We start from the raw sequence: 18963 nt of genomic DNA, 5'->3' as shown, positions 1-18963 counted from the left end.
ACATGCTAAAAAAGACAGGCCCTAACACCTTTACCACATGGACCCCAAAGCAAACCCACAGTTTTGAATGCCTCAAAACGAGACTTTGTAACAATCCGGTACTCACGTGTCCTGACTTTACACGCCCCTTCACATTGCAGACAGACGCATCTGACCGAGGTCTTGGGGCGGTCCTATCGCAAACAACCTCATCAGGTGAGCTCCACCCAGTGGTATACCTCAGCCGCAAACTAGTACCCAGGGAACTCAAGTATTCCACCGTAGAAAAGGAATGCTTGGCTATCCGCTGGACAGTCCAAGCCTTACAATACTATCTATTGGGTCGACCATTTACCCTGCTGACAGACCATGCCCCCCTTGTCTGGCTGGTGAGACATAAAGACACCAACCCTCGCATCCTCTGATGGTTCTTAGCCTTGCAGCCTTTTTCATTCCAGGTCTCACATCGGCCCGGTGCATTGCAGACAAACGTCAACTTCCTCTCTCGCAGCCCAATGGCTACATGGCCCAAAAGGCCATGCATGGGAGGAAGGCACTATGACGAGGGGGAATTGGTGAAGGACCCCGGGGGCACCAGGTCACCGCTGCCGGTACTGACTCTACTCACACCTGAGAGGAGGGGCTTGAAGGACCCAAAATCACCGGAAGCGGACACAGAAGGGGAGGGGCGTGCAGAGAGCGAGGAGCAGAGCGAGAGCGAGGAGCAGAGCGAGAGCGAGGAGCAGAGCGAAAGCGAGGAGCGGAGCGAGAGCGAGGAGCAGAGCGAGAGTGAGGAGCAGGGCGAGAGCGAGGAGAAAAGCAAGGAGAGGAGCGAAGGAGAAACAACGGCAGAAACCAGAGGCTACGCCGGGACGTATCCCAAGGAAGGACCTAAGGACGAGGCAGCCGGGGCCCATGAGCCGGGTCCCGGCTTCCGGCAAGTGCTAGAGGAAACTGGGAGGTCCCTCGTGGGTTGGTGTTAGGTACAGTTGGCTTATAGACAACCACTGGTAGGGATAGTGAGTGGGCGGCCTATAACCCATCTCCAACGGGACACACCTGACGATAAGGCCCTGGGGATGACGGAATCGAAAAGCCCACATGCTAGAGGGAATAAGGGGTTGGGTACCCCCGAAACGCAGTTGCAGAAAAGGGGAGGGAAACCAATAGGAGGGAAAGGACAGATACTAATTGCCCGGTGTTTCTTTTTTCCGAGGGGACGCCTGGCAGGACCACGCCCGAGGAAACCGCCGATGACGCGGGGAGGCAAATGAAGCTGGAAGAGCTCCAAAAGACCCCTCCCTACCAGACGCCGCCCTTCTTGATCCCCTTTTCCTCTACCCCTGGACATGTGTCCGTGGCAAAAATAAAACCGAGAATCAAACAGAAGCAGTAGTCTCCTCTGGTCTGTGGGGCGGGGCGTGACACAGGTAGAGGCACTTAGGGCCATATTTGTTATTTTTCACGCAACACAATGCAGCCAGACACCTTGCTGGCCTGCGTGAAAGGAAGAGGGCAGGAATGAGCAATATCAAACAAGATATGGCACATTCCTGCTCTCTCCTTGCGCTGGCCTGCTTTTAGCTGCCTAGAGCTAATGCAGGAACCCTTGCACCATGGTACAAAGGTGCCTGTGTTGGAGGCAGGGTTGGTTTGTGCAGGAAAGGACACCACCCTGCACAAAAACAATCCTCTCAGGCTTTTTCCTCTTTCTACATGTGCTACGGAATGAAGCACAGATAGAGGAAAACAACGAGGAGAAATAAAAATATTTCTCCTTGTCAAGCCCTCCCAGGCAAGAAGTAGCATTATGATGCATTGCCAGGTCTGCCACTTATGGTAAATCTGGGACTGCGCCAACATTAATGGGTGGATGTGTGGGAACACCCACGTTCCACCCACGAAATGCCTAGCTGAGGCAGGGTAACTCAAGGCAGCGACTTGCACTGCCTTGCGTTACTCTAGATTTAACAACCACTGCAGTGTTGCGCTAGGTGGCCTTGCGTGGCACGGTAAAACCCATCTAGGTTTTGCACCACCCTTGTGTTACCTTGCATGGCACAAGGGTGATGCAAAACTTTGATAAATATACCCCAAAGTATCTCCAGTGGTGTAATGCAAAATGTCATGTCCCCTCTGCTGAACGTGATGAGGGGTCCCTGAGTCTCCCATGTTGTACAAAGCTTCATAGGCCTTGGGCTGAATGGGGCCCCCCAGAAGGATGGAGACTCCTTGGCTTCATGGGGGCTACAGGAGCCTGGTTCACCCCCTTGAGTATGTCTTTGAATAGTATTGAAGTGTTATTTCCTGCAATACCTTTTGCTCAAGGAGAAAGCTCCGGGTTCACTCCTGTGCAGGAGGCTGTGAAGGTCACGCTGCCAAGATGTGCTGCTGAAACTCGAGTGGGTGAGAGTTAGTGGCCACAAATTTTAGAAGATCTGGACTTCACAAGAAGTGCACTGCATGATTATGTGATATGTGGCACTGTGAGGAAGCCATGGTACAGACGCGAGTGGGAGACTTGGCAGACTCAGAGCAGCAGGAAAATATGCACGGTTACAAATTCAGGGCTGGCACTGAAGGTAGTGGAGATGCATGGAGGCTGATAGTGGATACATTCTGGGATATAGGCAGGCTGGGAATAGGGGATAATAGCTGTGGAAGGTGTTGATGCATGGAGGCTGGTAGTGGGAGGAGTCTGTGAAGCTGCCACATGGAGAATGATGCCTGGTGAGGTGGAGATGCATAATGGTTGGTTAAGGGACCCAGACTGGAACCGTAGATACGGGTAATGGGGGCATACTACTTGGAGGTGGGGAAAGCATGGGCTTCCATAGTGGTAATCCGAGCTAGTAGTTTGTGACTTACAGAGTCAGGTAATAAAGGACTGGTAAATAGAGGACTGATAATGGGGGAACCGGTTTACAGATTTAAGCTGGCAGTGGGGGCAAGTACTGGAGATTTGGAATGTGGATGGATGCCGGTAATCAGAGAACGGAAAATGCTGGTAGGCAGGGGCCTGTGACTGGCTTTGGGGAATGTATTCTAGTGATGGTGGGCAGTACATGATGGAGGAAAATAGGGATTTTGGTACTGGAGGTGCATAGCAGGTTTAAGAAAGCTCGCCCTCAACTAATTCTCTCTCTCCTTATTTTTTCTCTCTCTCTCTCTTTTTATTCTCCCTTTCCCTCTCTTTGACTTCCACCGGTCACTTGTCCTTTATCTCACTCTGGCTCCCATCTATCCATATCTTTCCTGGCTCTCTTTTCCCTATCACTCACTATCAGTCATCCTGTGCTCCTGCCCTTGAAGGCGGTGCATCCATTAAGGGCGCTGGGACGTTGCCCCACAAGCCGCCCGCTCCCGCAGCTGCCTCGGCGTCTCTGAACTTAAGTAAACTGACTCAGTTTACTTAAGTTCAGAGACGGCGAGGGAGAACTGTCTGACAATCATGTCAGTCAGCATGACGTCAGACTGCCCACCCCCTTCAGAGTCTGAAGGGGGTGGACGGTTTGGCGTCATGTTGACTGACATGCATGCATGATGCATTGTCAGACCAGGGGCAGGCAGCACCACAAGTGCGCATGACTGGTGAAGGTCGGTGAATTTTTCCACCGTGCCCAGTCATGCGCACTTGTGTGCGCACTAGCTGGCGCATGCCCATTAGGAGCTCAACCCTCGGTCTCCTAATGGGCAGGCGGGCAGTGAGTAACCCTGTTCTAAGCCAATCCTGCTGCTGGAGCAGCGCCAGTATTGGCTGAGAGGGGTTGCACTTGCCACTCGAGTGACGCGGTAACAACATTGAAGACGCCAAAGAGGGAGTCGGAGCAGAGGCGGCGCGGACGGCGGACCCGGTAAGTTTGTTTTATTTTAATCTCACCCACCCCCACGAGTATTGCGAGCGCGACTGTCCATTGTGTAGCTTCGTTGCTTAGGCTTGGGGAAATTAGACTGTTCAGTTTAGAATAACTGGTATTGCAGGGCAGAATGAATTTTGCCTGTTAGGGCACACCCGGTGCAGAACTTTAGAGTAGGAGTCATGTGCACCTTAGCACAAAAGTGGGCACAAAAATCCCCGGTGCAAACAACATTTTCGCCAATGCCTGACAATATTTGACTCTGCTGCTTGTGTGTGCTTGTGCGCTTGAAGAACCATGATGAAGTTGATGCAAACCTTTATGTAAGTGCAGAGATACTACAGTTAATGCCACTACATTGTTACTGCTGCAACCGCATCTTTCTGTGTGCCTGCCTATCTCCTTTTCACTTGTGCAGTAAAGAGTGTGCCCGCTTCCAATATTACAATGGACTGTGGCCCTTCACACCCATTGTGAGTTCCAACACGATACTTCCCGTACACAGTGAGTACCAGCCGTACACTGACCCCTGACTCCGAGTACCACGCAGCACAGTCGTCACTGCCCTTCTCGTGCACAGGTGAGTTCCAGCACCAAACTGCCCCAGAGTCGGCATCCGGCCCAGGGAACCCGTCTGCTTCTAAAGAAACACGGGGCAGCGAGGGCTGGGGCAGCGTGGGCCGGGGCAGCGAGGGCTGGGGCTGGGGCAGCGAGGGCCGGGGCAGCGAGGGCCGGGGCAGCGAGGGCCGGGGCAGCGAGGGCCGGGGCAGCGAGAGCCGGGGCAGGGGGGGCCGGGGCAGCGAGGGCCGGGACATCGAGGGCCGGGGCAGCGAGGGCTGGCGCAGCTCATTCGGAATTCTGCAAAAATAAAAACAAAACTGTCTTGAGAGCAGCAGAAACATTCACTCCTAGGTAGAGCTCGTCTCTGTATAGTTGCAGAAATCCCATGGTTTGGCCGAAACCGAGCCTGCTTGCTTTGGAATAAAAGGCGCACGCCTTTATTCTGACACATTTACAACTTTTAATTTCTGAGACGAGGTATTCCGCGCCTCCAGACTGTCTCCTTATCTGTGTTTCAATCAGGGAGTTTACGGGACCGGACAGCGCAGAACGGAGGTGCGCAATAGCACAGGGCCCTTTTTTAAAAAATCTTCAATTAATCTGTCATGGTCGGTTTTGAGTCACTCCGTTCTGCATGATTTGAGCCAGGCCACTGAGGCCAGGAATATTAATGCTCACTGCATTACCCCTGAATAAGTGCATTTTTTACCGGTGCTTAATTTAGACAGGAATGTGAACGGTGCCCAAAGTTTTTCACAGAAGTGCAGCAGAGCCGTTGTGGAATGTAACGGTTGCCGTATCTCAAGGGTGTCTAATAAGCCATTGACTCTCCCAACAAAAAAAAAAAGGAATGTCCGTCTGCCCCAAATGCAACTACCGGCTCAAATTAAACACTCATCACCCAGCTCATGGTTGGTAGGAGTTTGTTTCTCGTTCTAAACTGCATTTATTATAATTGCATTTATATAGCACGTACTATCCCTGACGAGGCTGCAAACACTTACATTGTGAGTTAAATCCGGGTAAGGGAAGGTGATTTTCAAAGGTGGTCTTGTTTTGATTTCTAAAACGCTGAATGTGGCATTAATATCAATTTATGAAAAAAAGGCAGGGCACAGCACAACTATATTATTGCGGTATTACCACATGGCATTCAGAGCATCATTTAACGAGGACGAGAGAATATGCACAATCCTGGGTATGACGCCTGGGTAGCCTGTAAAAATATAACTTACAGTCTGGACAAAAAAATAAACCAGACACTAACTCACTGATCACTTCCTCCACATGTTAATCTTAGAGGATCTACCACTGACATATTCTCAGCTTGAATTTTCTATATCTGTAGTATGTTATGTCGAAGTCAGCTTTCGCTGACCCAAGAACTGCTCGCCATCTTTGTAACCAAAGTACTTGAAATATGTGGCTTTACAGGAGGAAATTCTGGGGCATGGTTGACTAAATACTGTGGCATGAAAAGGGCTCATTATGCAGTTTTGTGAGTAAAGGCAGTTTATGCAGCATTTTGAATGTCATTTTTACATGTTTGGGTGTTGATGCAGACCAGTCCAAACACTATAAACTTTTACGCCTCACCACTTTCAAATGTCACCAGCCGCCACTGGTCTCCACCATCAGATTAATCTTTTTCCCTGTCCTTCTCCTCCTCATCCACATTGCACTCTCCTCCTTCCTTCCCACTCCCTTCTCTCCGTGATTATAAGTTGCCCTATAACAGTTTTATAAAACTTGGCCCTTGTTACTTTTCTTGTATCCCTGTTCACAGTTTCCTAGTAGCTATACTGTGGTCCTTATGGATGCCTAAATGAACTGCAAAACTACAAACGCCAGAAGGTAAAGAAGACACCAGACGAGATCATCTACCCACAGCACACTTGCGTCAACATCTGAAAATATATCCATCCTTCTGAAGACCTGTCTTTTTGAGTAGTCCCACTAGGCCCTAGATTTTGCTAGGCCTATACCTGCTGAGTGCCAGGATATCCTCCTGGGTGGTAGTGCAGTCCACAAATCTGCTTAACATAGCATCCTTCCTCTCTCTCTCTTTCGTCCCATTTCTTCAATATGCCCTCTTTGTCCTTTAGTGCTTGTCTTCTGCATCCTTCACAGTCTTTATTTCCATTTCACCTACCCTGTTCTCTGTACCTCCTTTGTCTCCAAGGCTGACCACCTCTCTCCAGAGCTCTTCACCAAAAGGTGACAAGTTACTAGGAGTTTAAATTTGCATTTGTGAACCCTGTTGTAGGAAGCTCCACCATCTGAGTTGCGTAATGAACACATTTAAGTCTATACGTGGGTGTATATTTACACTTGGAAAGGATGACTAGCAAAAAAGTGAAAGTTACACCTAGGTACAGTAGTAAATATACATGTGAGTAAATAGACGTGTGTATTTACCTTTCTGAAAAGGCTCCTTACTGTCAGCCCAGAGTTTGTACTGACCTACAGCATTCATGTTGGTCCGAAAGGTGTGAGCATCAGTTCATTTCCCCATTTCTATCAGATTTAAGGAGACTCAAGAGCAGTGGCGGTTCCCCCGCTAAGGCAGAGGAGCATCGCCCCACTGCTCGTTGAGCAGTTGAAAATAAAATTATAATAACAAGAAGTTATTATAATTTTATTTTCCTTTGCAATTCCGGGCAAGGTGGGGCTGGCTCACCACAGAGGGAGCAGGAGTGGCTTGCACTCCCTCCCTACATGCACATGATGCGTTGACAGGCCCTCAAGGGCCGGCCAAACAGTCATGCGTAGTTGGCATGTTCTCATGTGTTGCACAGACCCATGGAGAACCTGCCCAGCCTTCCCAGGGGCTGCCGGGGCAGCCAAACAGGCTGCTCAAACCAATCACGGTGCTGCTCCTATAGCGTCGTGTTTGACTGGCAGAGTTGGAAGCCTGGGTGCTTCTGGTGCAGGCTGTAGGATGCAGCCGGTAAGAAGACAAATAGACCGAGGTGAGGCATGCTGCAGATGCGGCGGCAAAGCAGGTACGTTTATTTTTATTTATTTTCATCCCGCTCCCCCGCTCACCACCCCCTTTCAGAGGCAGCCTCCACTGTTCAAGAGAAGTAGTGGAAGCGGGGGATATCAGGCTGCCATCCAACATTGGAGCCCACCCTTCAGATCTCTGGAGACCCAAGCCCAAGCATTGCTTCACAGATCTTTTCATGTCTTTGTGTGTTAGGTGAGTGAATGAGCCAGGATTCAAATATAGGTTTTTCAATGATGGGTGCATTTCAGTATAGGGTTGCTTTCTATGAGGTGCTAAAAATGACATCATAGACAACAAGAGCAAATATTGAGACTCTATGACATCTCTTACAATCCCGAAGTTGAAAACTCCCTGTTCTAGAAAGAAAACTGTAGCAGGGGCATCCTACATGGCTCGCGGGTGGGGGGGTGGTCATGGGGGGGAAGGGGAGATGTTTCGGGTACGCTCACAGGTTTAAGAAAAAAAAACTTACCTTTCTGACGGGTCCCGCGTCTTCTCTTCTGCTCGCCCTTGTCCGAACCCAGGTCGCAACAGGAAGCAGGCAGCCAGGCTCCCACCCCTAAGCCCATCACAATGCTCCAGTGGAGCGTTGTGATTGGTTTGAGCGCCGTTACACGGCGCCCAGCCAGGGGCTGCAGGGGTGGGCATTCAACACAGGAGTGTTCTACCACTCCTCCCCTGAGCTCCACCCCGCCCCCTCAGGCACTGCCGCAGCAGGAGAAAAAAATAAAATGATAATAACATTCCATTATTATCATTTTATTTTTTCCTTTCTTTGCTGCTCCTGGCAGTGGGTCGACGCTTCTCCGCCTTAGCGGAGTAGTCGCCACTGCACTGTAGTGTAAAACCCCTGACTATTGACAACTATTATATGCAATACTTTATGTTGTACAGTCCAGTTAAACTGATGAGCGATCGACGAGGTCAGCTGTGCAGGGCAAGAGTAGTCACAGGGAGATGCTCTCAATCTCCTTTTTCCTCCTCCACCCTTATCAGACCATGCAACGCTCCCACACCACCCTCGAAGTGCTCCCAAATAATACTAACATATCTGGCTCCTATCCACTTTGCCCACCTATCACTGACATGCCATCTCTCTTTCGCCATCCTCCGCCTTTTCTATTCTATTTTTTCAATTACTAACTCACAACTTGCTTTCCTCTCCAGTAACCCATCTCTCAAAATAAGCCGAAACGATCCAGCATTCTCTGGCCTCCCACACCTTCCTCAGTGGCATACTAGGGCCCTTAGCTCACCCGTAGTGGTATCTCTGTGGAAGAGTAAGCTCCGTGCTACTCAAGTTGTGCTGTTTCTGGGCCTATAATACCTGGATCCTCAAACCCCATTAAGGTCCCAGAGATGCCCGATCCAGAGCCATCAGCGGAGCTGCGGTACCTGCAGGTAGCTGTTGTGACTCGCCGCCCTCTGGCATATTTCAGCATGGGGGGTGTAACATGCAGAAATTGACTCCTGGGTCCGCCTGTTATTCCCCATTCCAGGGAAACAATGTATTAGCCCTATTAACTCATTGGGAGTTACCAGCTAGAAGCATTATTTCCAGCTCCAGTATGTTCCCACGAAATTAATAGGAAGCTCGGAATAAGGGTGTAGCTGCTTCTGCACGGGCTCTGTGGAAGCCACTGTCAGCACAGAGGTGAGCGTTCTGACTGTGGCTTTCAGAGAGTCACTCACACCACACATTGAAATTCCCTGACTGTCGTGGATGTGCATAGAGATCCACAGCTGACAGGTGAAGTGGCAGTTGGGGGAACCAGGTAGTCATCCATAATCTCTCACTTTCCTACTACTTAATGGCGCAGTGCTGCGTTGCAGGCAATTTAGCAGGGAAGCGTCATTTAAAAAACGCAGATATGTGCTGTATTGCCAAGTATACAGGGCACCCCTGTTTTTTCCCTTGCACCGGCACTAAAAAAGTTGCCTAGCACCAGCGCAGGCGCCCTTGCATCATGTTGCAAGGATCCCTACGTTGCAGGGATAATTGTGTTTGTGCAGGAAGGGACACCTTCATGCACAGAAACAATCATTAATGGCGTTTTGCTCCTACTATGTGTGCTGTGCAGCTCACATAGAAAGAGCAAATTACCAGGAGAAATAAAAGTATTTCTCCTCATTGCACCTCTCTAACCTTCTCAAGTCGTTATTTTTTGGCGCTGCCTCAGATTTACAGATCCTTGTAAATCTAAGGCAGTGTCAAAAAGCAGTGGGTGTTGTATGGCTACGCCCACAGCAACACCCATTAAACACATCTTTGCCACAGAAAACTGCGGCGAGGAGGCCCATGTTTACAAGGCAGCATCAAGCCTCGCAAAGTGGCTTAGCGTTGCCTTGTAAATAAGCATCAGGGCACTGCGCCACCAGAGAGTCGGAAAAAGTGACGCTCCAATGGCACAATGTCCTTGTAAATATGCCACCAGGTTTTTCGCTGCTCTCACATAACATCAGCGGACAACTCATTTTAAAAACTAATGTCCTGGATAAGAAATATACACTTAAATAGCTCTCATAGGAAATCTGGAACGGGAGACCCAAAGCCACATTGTCACTATACATGACATGAACAATCTACAGTTCTCTTGCTCAGTTGACATGGTGACGGATGCAAAACAGAAAATATGAGGAGAGGATATGTACCTGCCCACTGATGCTCACACCATATCTCAGCCTCGTCACAAAATGTTCGCAGTTGTCACTGGTCAAACCATACATCATGACCTTGCCCACAAGTTCTTCAGCCCTCTTTAAGATGATATCGCTGGGCAGAGGGTGGTGTGCCTCGTCATACTTGTTGTGGATGGTGTACTTGCAGGCTCCGACCACGATTCGAAGGCGCTGTCGCTTCACCACAGCCCTGTCGCTCACTGCTGATAGGATACTGGACGAACCGGCCCTAGCAAATTCACCTGCAGAGATTGAGAGCGTGACAAAAAAATCCTTTTTAGTGTATGAAGAAAGGATCTTCTCTGGCTTCAGGGCACAAGTTCTAAAAAAAAAGTGAGGGGACTCTCCAAGTTAGGTAGTGTCACAGGATGTGACATCACAACAGGAAGTGACATCACAGCAGGAAGTGACATCACAACAGGAAGTGACATCACAGTAAGAAGTGACATCACATGTGCAGCAGATCTATCATTTGCACATATTGCAAAATTTAACAATTGAAGCTGCTCAGTACTTCAACCTGTGACTTAAGGTCCCTGTATGGAGGAATTAACAGCCCAAATGTGGATGAAGTTTGGCGTACAACTACATTAGTCAAGCCATTAAGTGCTGTAAACGAGGCATACTAAAACATGGCACCATGAACAAAAGCAGAGTTTGTGCGTTGAAAAAAACAAAGAAAACCACATGCGAGAAACTACAATAGTGATTATCAAAACTATGAAATTTAGTACGCTACCTAGAACACCACATTTAAATATACTGACAAGTTTAATACACTGTGACCATGATAAAAAAAATGCAAGGTGCACTCTGTACAGTTTCAACCTGATACTCTGTACATCTGTTATTGTAGACATTGTGGGACATGTGATATTGCCACAGGATGTTTGACCATGGACATTTATGAGACCGCTTATATAATGGAAAACCATCAATTAAAAAACGCCCATATCTTTTATTGTGCTGGGCTGTAGGATCTACCTTTCTAGACTGAGTATCATCTGCATGGCGATGAGCAATCAACCACCTGTTGACATATGGCATTGGATTCCAAAGAGGCAGAGGAGGGCTCATGAGGTTTATAAACATTAATGAGGAAAGGCGTCCGATACCAAGGCAGTTTCGTGTGGGTGACATTATCAAGTTCATTGTGCTGAAACCCCTTTCGCAGTCACTTGAAGTCACAGGAAGTGTGTTTCTAGCCCTCAAAACAGGCTGCAGTTGCTCTGGAATCTCATTACCACCATTATCAACATAGTCTCTGAAGCCTTCAGTTACGCCTTTATAATTAAGAGAGAATCTCCTGCACAGGTTTTGTAGTTTCTCCTCACCTTCATACCATGGGCTCTCAATGTCGTGTGGCCACTTCTGTGGGTTGATAACATCTATCTCTGATGTAAGAGCTAAAAATTCATCTGTCCGAGATGATGTGGCCGACCTATTGCTTGTAGACTGTGCATACAACCTGGAGCGCAAGTTATCTGCCAGATTTTGATAAAACTGGGGAAGGTTTATTTTTACCTCCCACCTGAGTCCTCCCAGCTGATTGGCCTCTCCTCTAAATAAGCCACTCTCAAAAGCTTGTTCAGCCTCCTTCTTGTGTGTCCCTGGGAACTCCTTAAGCTTTTCAATTGCCCTTACTGAATGATTGATGAGCTGGTAAGCTCATGGCAGAGTTACTTAATCCATTTGAAGTGCTTCTGAAAGTGTTCCAATTTCATGAAGCGCATGCATCTGTAACACCAGCTAGATTCAGCAAAAAATCGGAAAATGTCAGGTTTTTATTCAGCCCGCTGAAGGTAGACCGGTGTTTGGCATCACGAGAAGTACTTAAGCTGGACTGAACAAAATGCTGGTGAAGGGCTGCGTATGACTCCCACACTGCTCATATTGCCCTTTTGCTAGAAGTAATCCACCGGATTGAAAATACTCGCCCAATTTTCAGAATTTCACTTTCTAATTCTTTCGCACATGCAGAGAGTTCCTGCTGATTTTTGGGAGACTGGTGGTACACGGCATACAGTTTTTCGAAAAATGATGCAAGGTGCTTAAGGCCTGGCACTGTATCAACCGTGTCCATTACACTGAGCTCAAGCCGGTGGCATAGACAGTGCCATTATACAAGGCGAGGGTATTTACAACATAGCCTCTCCAAAACACCAGAGTTTCTTCCAAGCATTACACTGGCACCATCACTGCACACCCCTATTCAATTGTCTGCAATGAACTTGTTGCAAAACCCATGTTTTTCAAGACATTTCAACAGTGAGGGCCCAATGCACTCTGCATCGCCCCAAGACAACTCAAGCAAGTCAAGGAAAAAGGTGAGGGGCTCTTTTCCATTGATTGCAGCACGGACATAAATAATTTAAACGGTTATGGAAGAATGGGTTGTTGACTCATCAATATAAACAGAGATTTTTGGAGCCTGTTCAATGATGCCAATGCAAGGCTTTTTCCGCATTTCCTTAGCAATGCAATCGGTTATCTGTGCTGGAGTGAATTCGCTGTGTAGAATCGAGCCCATATCTGACTCATTAGCAACCTGCAGGGCTACTAGACCTGGAAAGTCTGAAAAGGGGCAATTATTTTTTGCACAAAAGTAAAGCGTGCGAAACACCTTAACTGTTGAAGCTTGATAATGCCTCTGCTGCTCCAGGATTGTTGACCGCAGTACCTCCTTCTTGGATGCAGCTCGTATATCACATGCGTTAGAATGTGCTTCAGAAATTTTATGCTTATGTATTTTTTTCCACAGTGAGCCTAACTGGCTAGCTTTTGCTGGGCCAGATGCAGCAATGCTCCCAGTGACCCATTCTCTAAACAAACCCACACCCTGTGATGTTCCGAGTAGCTTAACCTCACTGCATGTGTGGCACCCAAGGCGGCCATTTTCACTGCTTAGCCATGGATACTTTTCTTTAAATTGAGCCCACTGATTGTGGTCCCAACACTCTGGCAAGATGGTATCCCTCTCAAAACTGGCGCTCGCATCCCGGATCTTTGTTGAAGAGTCTTCCGATGGAGAAGGTTGAATCGATCCTTGCCTTGACATCATACTCTCCGAATCGTGTGCAGGTACATCTTTCAAGCACGCACTGGGCTGTACTAGGCTGCTTTGAGAATCGAACCGTGATCTCTTGTTCGCATTTGCAAAGAAATCCATGATGCTGGATTTGCGTTTGCTTATTTCTGTAGAAAGCAAAAAGCATTGGGTCAGCTATATTTTTGCATGTGTCACTCTTATATTCACTGATGGTTGGTGAGGAGAAAAAATTGCTAAATTGCTTGGAAAAAATATTTTTCGTATTACTTTTGGCACTTAGAAAAATGTTTGTGGCCCAATGAGCAACTCATCCCAGTTTGTGGTGGTATTACAATAACAAAAAAGAGAAAGTTATAAAATGCACTTTAAAAAAAGAAAAATTGTCTCAATTAGCAATTGATGATCTTCAATTTTACCGGTGTGATATTGCTCATTTTGTTTTCCTTGTAATGCATGAACATTAAATTAAGAAGATTTGTGGTCATAAATGAACCAAACATTTTCTGGCAAGTAGTACCAGCGCTTTTTACCTCTCTTGGCTACCACTGTTGCAGCCTCCGTGCTAGGGGTAGAAGGTAAAGTTTCCAGTCTGGCAGCAGCTGGCTGTGCAACTTCCTGGTGATCTGTCTTGTGTCCTGGGTGAGCATGGGTCAATTGGAAAGGTCATGAATGATGTGCGTAGGAGAATTGGTCAAAAGATGCAGTTCCTCAAGCTATGTTACGCACTTCTAAAGTGCAGCTGCACAAAATGGGTTAAAATGATTCCCATGCAAGGTAGATATGGTGTATTTCAGTTAGGATGGTCTTCCATGTCGCAAAGTGAGGGGAAAATAGTGCATAACTCGAATTAATACAAATAGATGCCAAGTTTTCAGGATGCTTATGTGTAAGTCTCCCAGTTTTCAGTTTTTACGGATTTTTTACAGATAAATACAGACAGAAAACAATGTGTTTTCTGTCTGCATTTATTTTTAAAAGTGGATAAATACAGAAAATTGTCCTTCTTTTAAGTGACTCTCTGTGCTGTCTTTTATGAACTATAGGCAAGCAGCTGGACAGCATGGAAATTAAAAAACAGGATGACATTTCTTTAAATAATGGCGTATGTTAACATACATTTATGGTATAATGCTAGTATTTACAGTGGATGTATTGTTATATAATATTTTCCAGCTTAAATAGCTAAAACTCGACAGACAGCAAAGTATGAGTGCTCCTCATCAGTTAAAAAAATATGGAAATGTACAGTTTGACAACCTCATTTATACGCAAAGCACAAAAAAATATGGATAAATACAGATAAAATGGCCAAAAAATAAATATGGATAAATTCAGACGGAAATGTTAAAAAATAAATGCCATAAAACCGGGAGCCCTACTTATGTGACATTTCCATGGTTTCAGTGTGTATGTGTGACACTTAGAGTGACACTTTCCACTCAGTGAAAACCAAGCTACAACGTGCAAAGTAATAGATATCAGTCATTGCACCCTATTCCGCAATGAAATGCTCCAAAATATTTTGAAACTGCTGTAAAACACCTGAAATAAAAAGTTGTGTTTCATACCATGTTCGCACATTCAAATGCAATCTATAGTTGTGAGAATTTGGAGAGCAAATACTGAGTAGCCTATTATTGCTTCAAGCAAGGAAAGTGTAACTTTCTAAAAAGCCAGCCAATTAAAAGTGATGGTAAAGTACATATGCTTCATGGGAGGGTTGAACAAGATTGGCAAGTTGAGACACAGGTACTGACCACACATCTTACTCTTCAGATTTGTGTTGCTTTCTCCATCATGTGCTTTCTTCACCTTCTGAACACCCCTGCACTCTGTGTTGCTCTGTCTCCTGTGTGCTTTCCCTTGCAAATCCCTGTCTTGCTCCCCTGCCCTTTTACTGTATTTCTCTCCTCTCGTGCGCTTCTTTTCCCTTCAAACCTCCCTAGCCCCATGATCTCTGTTCCTCCTTATCTGTTCTGTGGTTCTACCCCAGGAAGATGCTCCGTCTGCTCTGTGTTGCTCTCTTCCTCGTGTACTTCCCCCTGCAAACTCCCTCCATGCTTTGTGTTACTCTCTCCCCCTCTGTGTGCTTCTCTACCCTGAAAACAAACCCTGCCCCGCACTCCTTGTCACCCTCTTCCTTTCGTGGTCCCCCAAAACCTGGAAAACACCTCCCCTGCTCCGTGTTGGTCTCTCCCTCATGTGCCTCCCTCCTCTAACCACCTAACCCCCCGAAACAGCATTGGCAAAACCAGTAGCCCAAAAAGCAAGACCTATTGGCTGATCAGGCCCTAGTTCCTTGGCAACACATGTCCATGCTGCCATCATGAGCTCTTATGAGAACTTTTTATGCTCCATGCCCTGAAGGTCTTTCTTCAAACCTGACATTTTTGGAAGTTCAAAAGGAGCATTTAGCACAGAGAAGCGACCTGTAGCTTTCATGATTTAATCACTGACCTGCCTCCTTCCCAATTTATCTCACACCAGGATTTTTTTTTGTCACTTCACGAACCCAGCCCTTTAGATAAAGTTTGGAAATATTTGTTTTCCCCCTGACTGGAACATTGTGTCATGAAATCACATTTTCTCAACAATTACTGTAGCGGTCATAAATGGTCAGAAAATTGCTGTTGTTGGAGCTGCTACCTAACACGTAGAATATGAAACTATATACCATGTGTGGCATGCTTCACATGTTAACGGCAAATACATAACATAACGAAGTGTGAAGAGCATGGAGAACTTAGCATCTTGTTGGGGGTTTCTTAGTTTTGCGCATGGAAGCATTGGGCGACTTACAAATACTGGAACTAACACTTGACGAAGACGCGAGAAAGTTTAGAGAAGCTTGGCATTTGTATAACATTAATCCGAAATACAGCAACTACACACCATGGGCCAACACAGGAGAAGATTCCAGGAGAGTGACAGAGATAACACAAACAAGCAAATCAACAGAACCTAAGGCAACATTAACAGAGGATCAAGCTGGGCAAAAGAGGTACACCCGATGCTTTCCAAATGAAAACAAAATGCTAACGATAGAGACATGTCACAAGCCCTCGCTGGTGGTAGGTGCCTCTGCGCCACCCACCTTCAACCCCTGGACAAATGGTGGCCTGTGCAGCCTCTGGTCCCCTGGGAGTGCCATTTCTCTGTTTGCCTTTCTCACTGGGCTCCCCCTGGGATTCTGGGACGCTGCATTCAGCCAATGACAGGTCAGTGACAGGCCTAGGGGCAGTAAATCCTGGGGGGCAAAGGCAGGACTGTCCTGGCTGACGTCAGGCAAATCGCCTGAAGCACACATCCCGTCGCTGGAATAGCATCCGTAGATGTGCATGTAATGGATGCCTGCAGGCCTGCAGTCTCAGCGGAGAGGCCAATGATTGCAGGGGCAGAGCGCATGCAAACCACCCTTTGAAAGACTGGCTCTCCCACCAACTAAATATCTTGCTTGGTCCAGCTCGGTGATTCCCTCTATCAGACACACACTGGAACTCCATCACCTTGTGGATCACATGGTTACTCACCCCACCCTTACTCTCCTACTCACATCACATAACATTTTCTGCTTAGAGCCACTCACCCCCTCCACTACTGCCACTCTCTCTTAGTCACCGTACACATCTCCCCCCTTTCCATCCATCTTCTTCACTCCACTCACCAACAATCGTCCCAAAACATGTCCTGAGACGCATTAGAAGAGTGGAAGTATAGTGGTGTGAGGGAGTTCAGGAGGGAATCGAGAGAGGAGAAGGTGAGGGAGGTGGGGCTGGTGAATGAAAAGCACAGATATGAAGAGACATCAAGACAGGAGTGGAGATGGATGGTGATGGGGGAGCAGTGACCCATAAATGTGGGGGGGGGGGGGTTAGGGGCAGCAGTGCCTCTGGGACAAGTACTGACACGTTTCCAGAACCTGTAGGGACAGCCTTCCAGCGCCAAGGGAGCCAGAGCTTCTGCATAACACACAATTAGCATTACACCTACAACAAGCCAGGACTATTAGCTTTGCTAAACGGTTAACTGCATGATGCATCAGATAAATAAACAACAGCTATGGCTTTGTAGTATAGAACAGTGGAAATGCTTAAGCATGCATGCGCCACTATTTGAGCACTTACCTTCAAACTGTTGCCAAGCCGAAAATTTTTTCCTACGTGTAGATGCCACAGACAAGCAAGGCAGGTCAGGCAGCAGGCGAGGCCAGGAAGTGAAGTCTCGAGCAGGAGGCAGGTCAGGCAGCAGGCGAGGCCAGGAAGGGAAGTCTCAAGCAGGAGGCAGGTCAGGCAGCAGGCAAGGCCAGGAAGTGAAGTGAAGTCTTGAGCAGGAGGCAGGTCAGGCAGCAGGCAAGGCCAGGAAGGGAGGGCGAGACATGTCAATATCCAGATCCGGTCACTGGCACCATAGGGGGTGCCTGAGCCAAAACCGAGGAGCCTCAAGGGAGGTCCCGGAAGCCGTGTCGGCGCCCCGCTAGTCCTGCGGGCGGTTGTGGGCCTGAACAACCGGGGGCTTGCTATGCGACGCTCCGCCCCGAGAGGGGGGGTGTGAGTAGAATTACCAACGGCACGTGATCGTAGAAAGAATCACCTGGAGGGCAGCAACGGCGGGCATCGCTCCCGCGCTGCCCGGCTCATCAGGCGGGCAGGCGACCCAGTTGGTTGCCTGCCCTTGGATCGCCCGTAAAATAACCCACCCATTACATATTCTGGAATTATGTAATAAACCTGCAGCATTGTTACCCAACACCAACTGTCTTATGTGTGTCATTTGGGTAACCTATTATGGGGGAGGGGGAACAGCGGGGTGCCCCTGGGGATACTATGCTTAAGCATGCATGCGCCACTATTTGAGCACTTACCTTGAAACTGTTGCCAAGCCGAAAATGTTTTCCTACGTGTAGATGCCACAGACAAGCAAGGCAGGTCAGGCAGCAGGCGAGGCCAGGAAGTGAAGTCTCGAGCAGGAGGCAGGTCAGGCAGCAGGCAAGGCCAGGAAGGGAAGTCTCGAGCAGGAGGCAGGTCAGGCAGCAGGCAAGGCCAGGAAGTGAAGTGAAGTCTTGAGCAGGAGGCAGGTCAGGCAGCAGGCGAGGCCAGGAAGGGAACTCTCGAGCGAGAGGCAGGTCAGGCAGCAGGCAAGGCCAGGAAGGGAGGGCGAGACACGTCAATATCAAGATCCGGTCACTGCCAAAAAGGAAAGGAGCCAGAGCAGACAAGCCCGAAAAATAAAGGGCATGGAGCACGAGGGCGGGACTGCCGAGTTGCAGACACACCCATCCAGTGACGTCTGCTATGACCACTGATTGGTCGCAGATCACAGCGTCTACTGGTAGGTATCCCGGCAAGGTTACGAGGTGATGGGGGTACGTTCACAGACCAAAGCAAGAGCTGCGATAGGTAGCGCTCAAAATAGGCGGGCAAGTCAACTTACGAAAGTAGGTGCAGGGGTTTGGTGACCGGCAGTCCGAGAAACTTCTGCATTCAGCTGCAATAACCCGTAAATGCGTGGTTGGTGCATGCTCTTATCACGCTTTTGATGAGCAGGGTGGACGGCGTTCTGATGAGTAGGGTGGACGGCATTTTGATAAGCAGGGTGGACGGCATTTTGATAAGCAGGGTGGACGATGTCCACCCCGTAAAATAAGTGGGGGGACGCCGACCACCCGCATGGTACTCCGACTCGTGCCCTGTCTGGCACCTATATTTACACAAATATGTATGATATGTTTATTGACAAAACCCAGCAGGAAGAATCTATTTCAAATATAAGCACAGATCTGTAATGAATATGAGTGACGTACCAAGGGTTGAACTAGAACAAGCCTGTAC

The 18963-nt window shown here is 48.0% G+C and overlaps 1 protein-coding gene across 1 annotated transcript in view; it reads right to left on the bottom strand.

Moving 5' to 3' along the window:
- LOC146798588 (uncharacterized) overlaps window positions 1-18963 on the bottom strand; it is a 67893-nt gene that overhangs the window by 7527 nt on the left and 41403 nt on the right. The window contains exon 2 of the mRNA XM_085625898.1: window positions 10060-10328. Within this exon, the coding sequence (XP_085482024.1) occupies window positions 10060-10328 (269 nt within the window). The remainder of the gene's footprint in view (window positions 1-10059; window positions 10329-18963) is intronic.

Source organism: Triturus cristatus, chromosome 9, assembly GCF_964204655.1.
Source record: "Triturus cristatus chromosome 9, aTriCri1.1, whole genome shotgun sequence".
Taxonomy (NCBI): Eukaryota; Metazoa; Chordata; class Amphibia; order Caudata; family Salamandridae; genus Triturus; species Triturus cristatus.
Note: the sequence above shows the minus strand (reverse complement) of the source record. Positions and strands in the feature narration are given on the sequence as shown.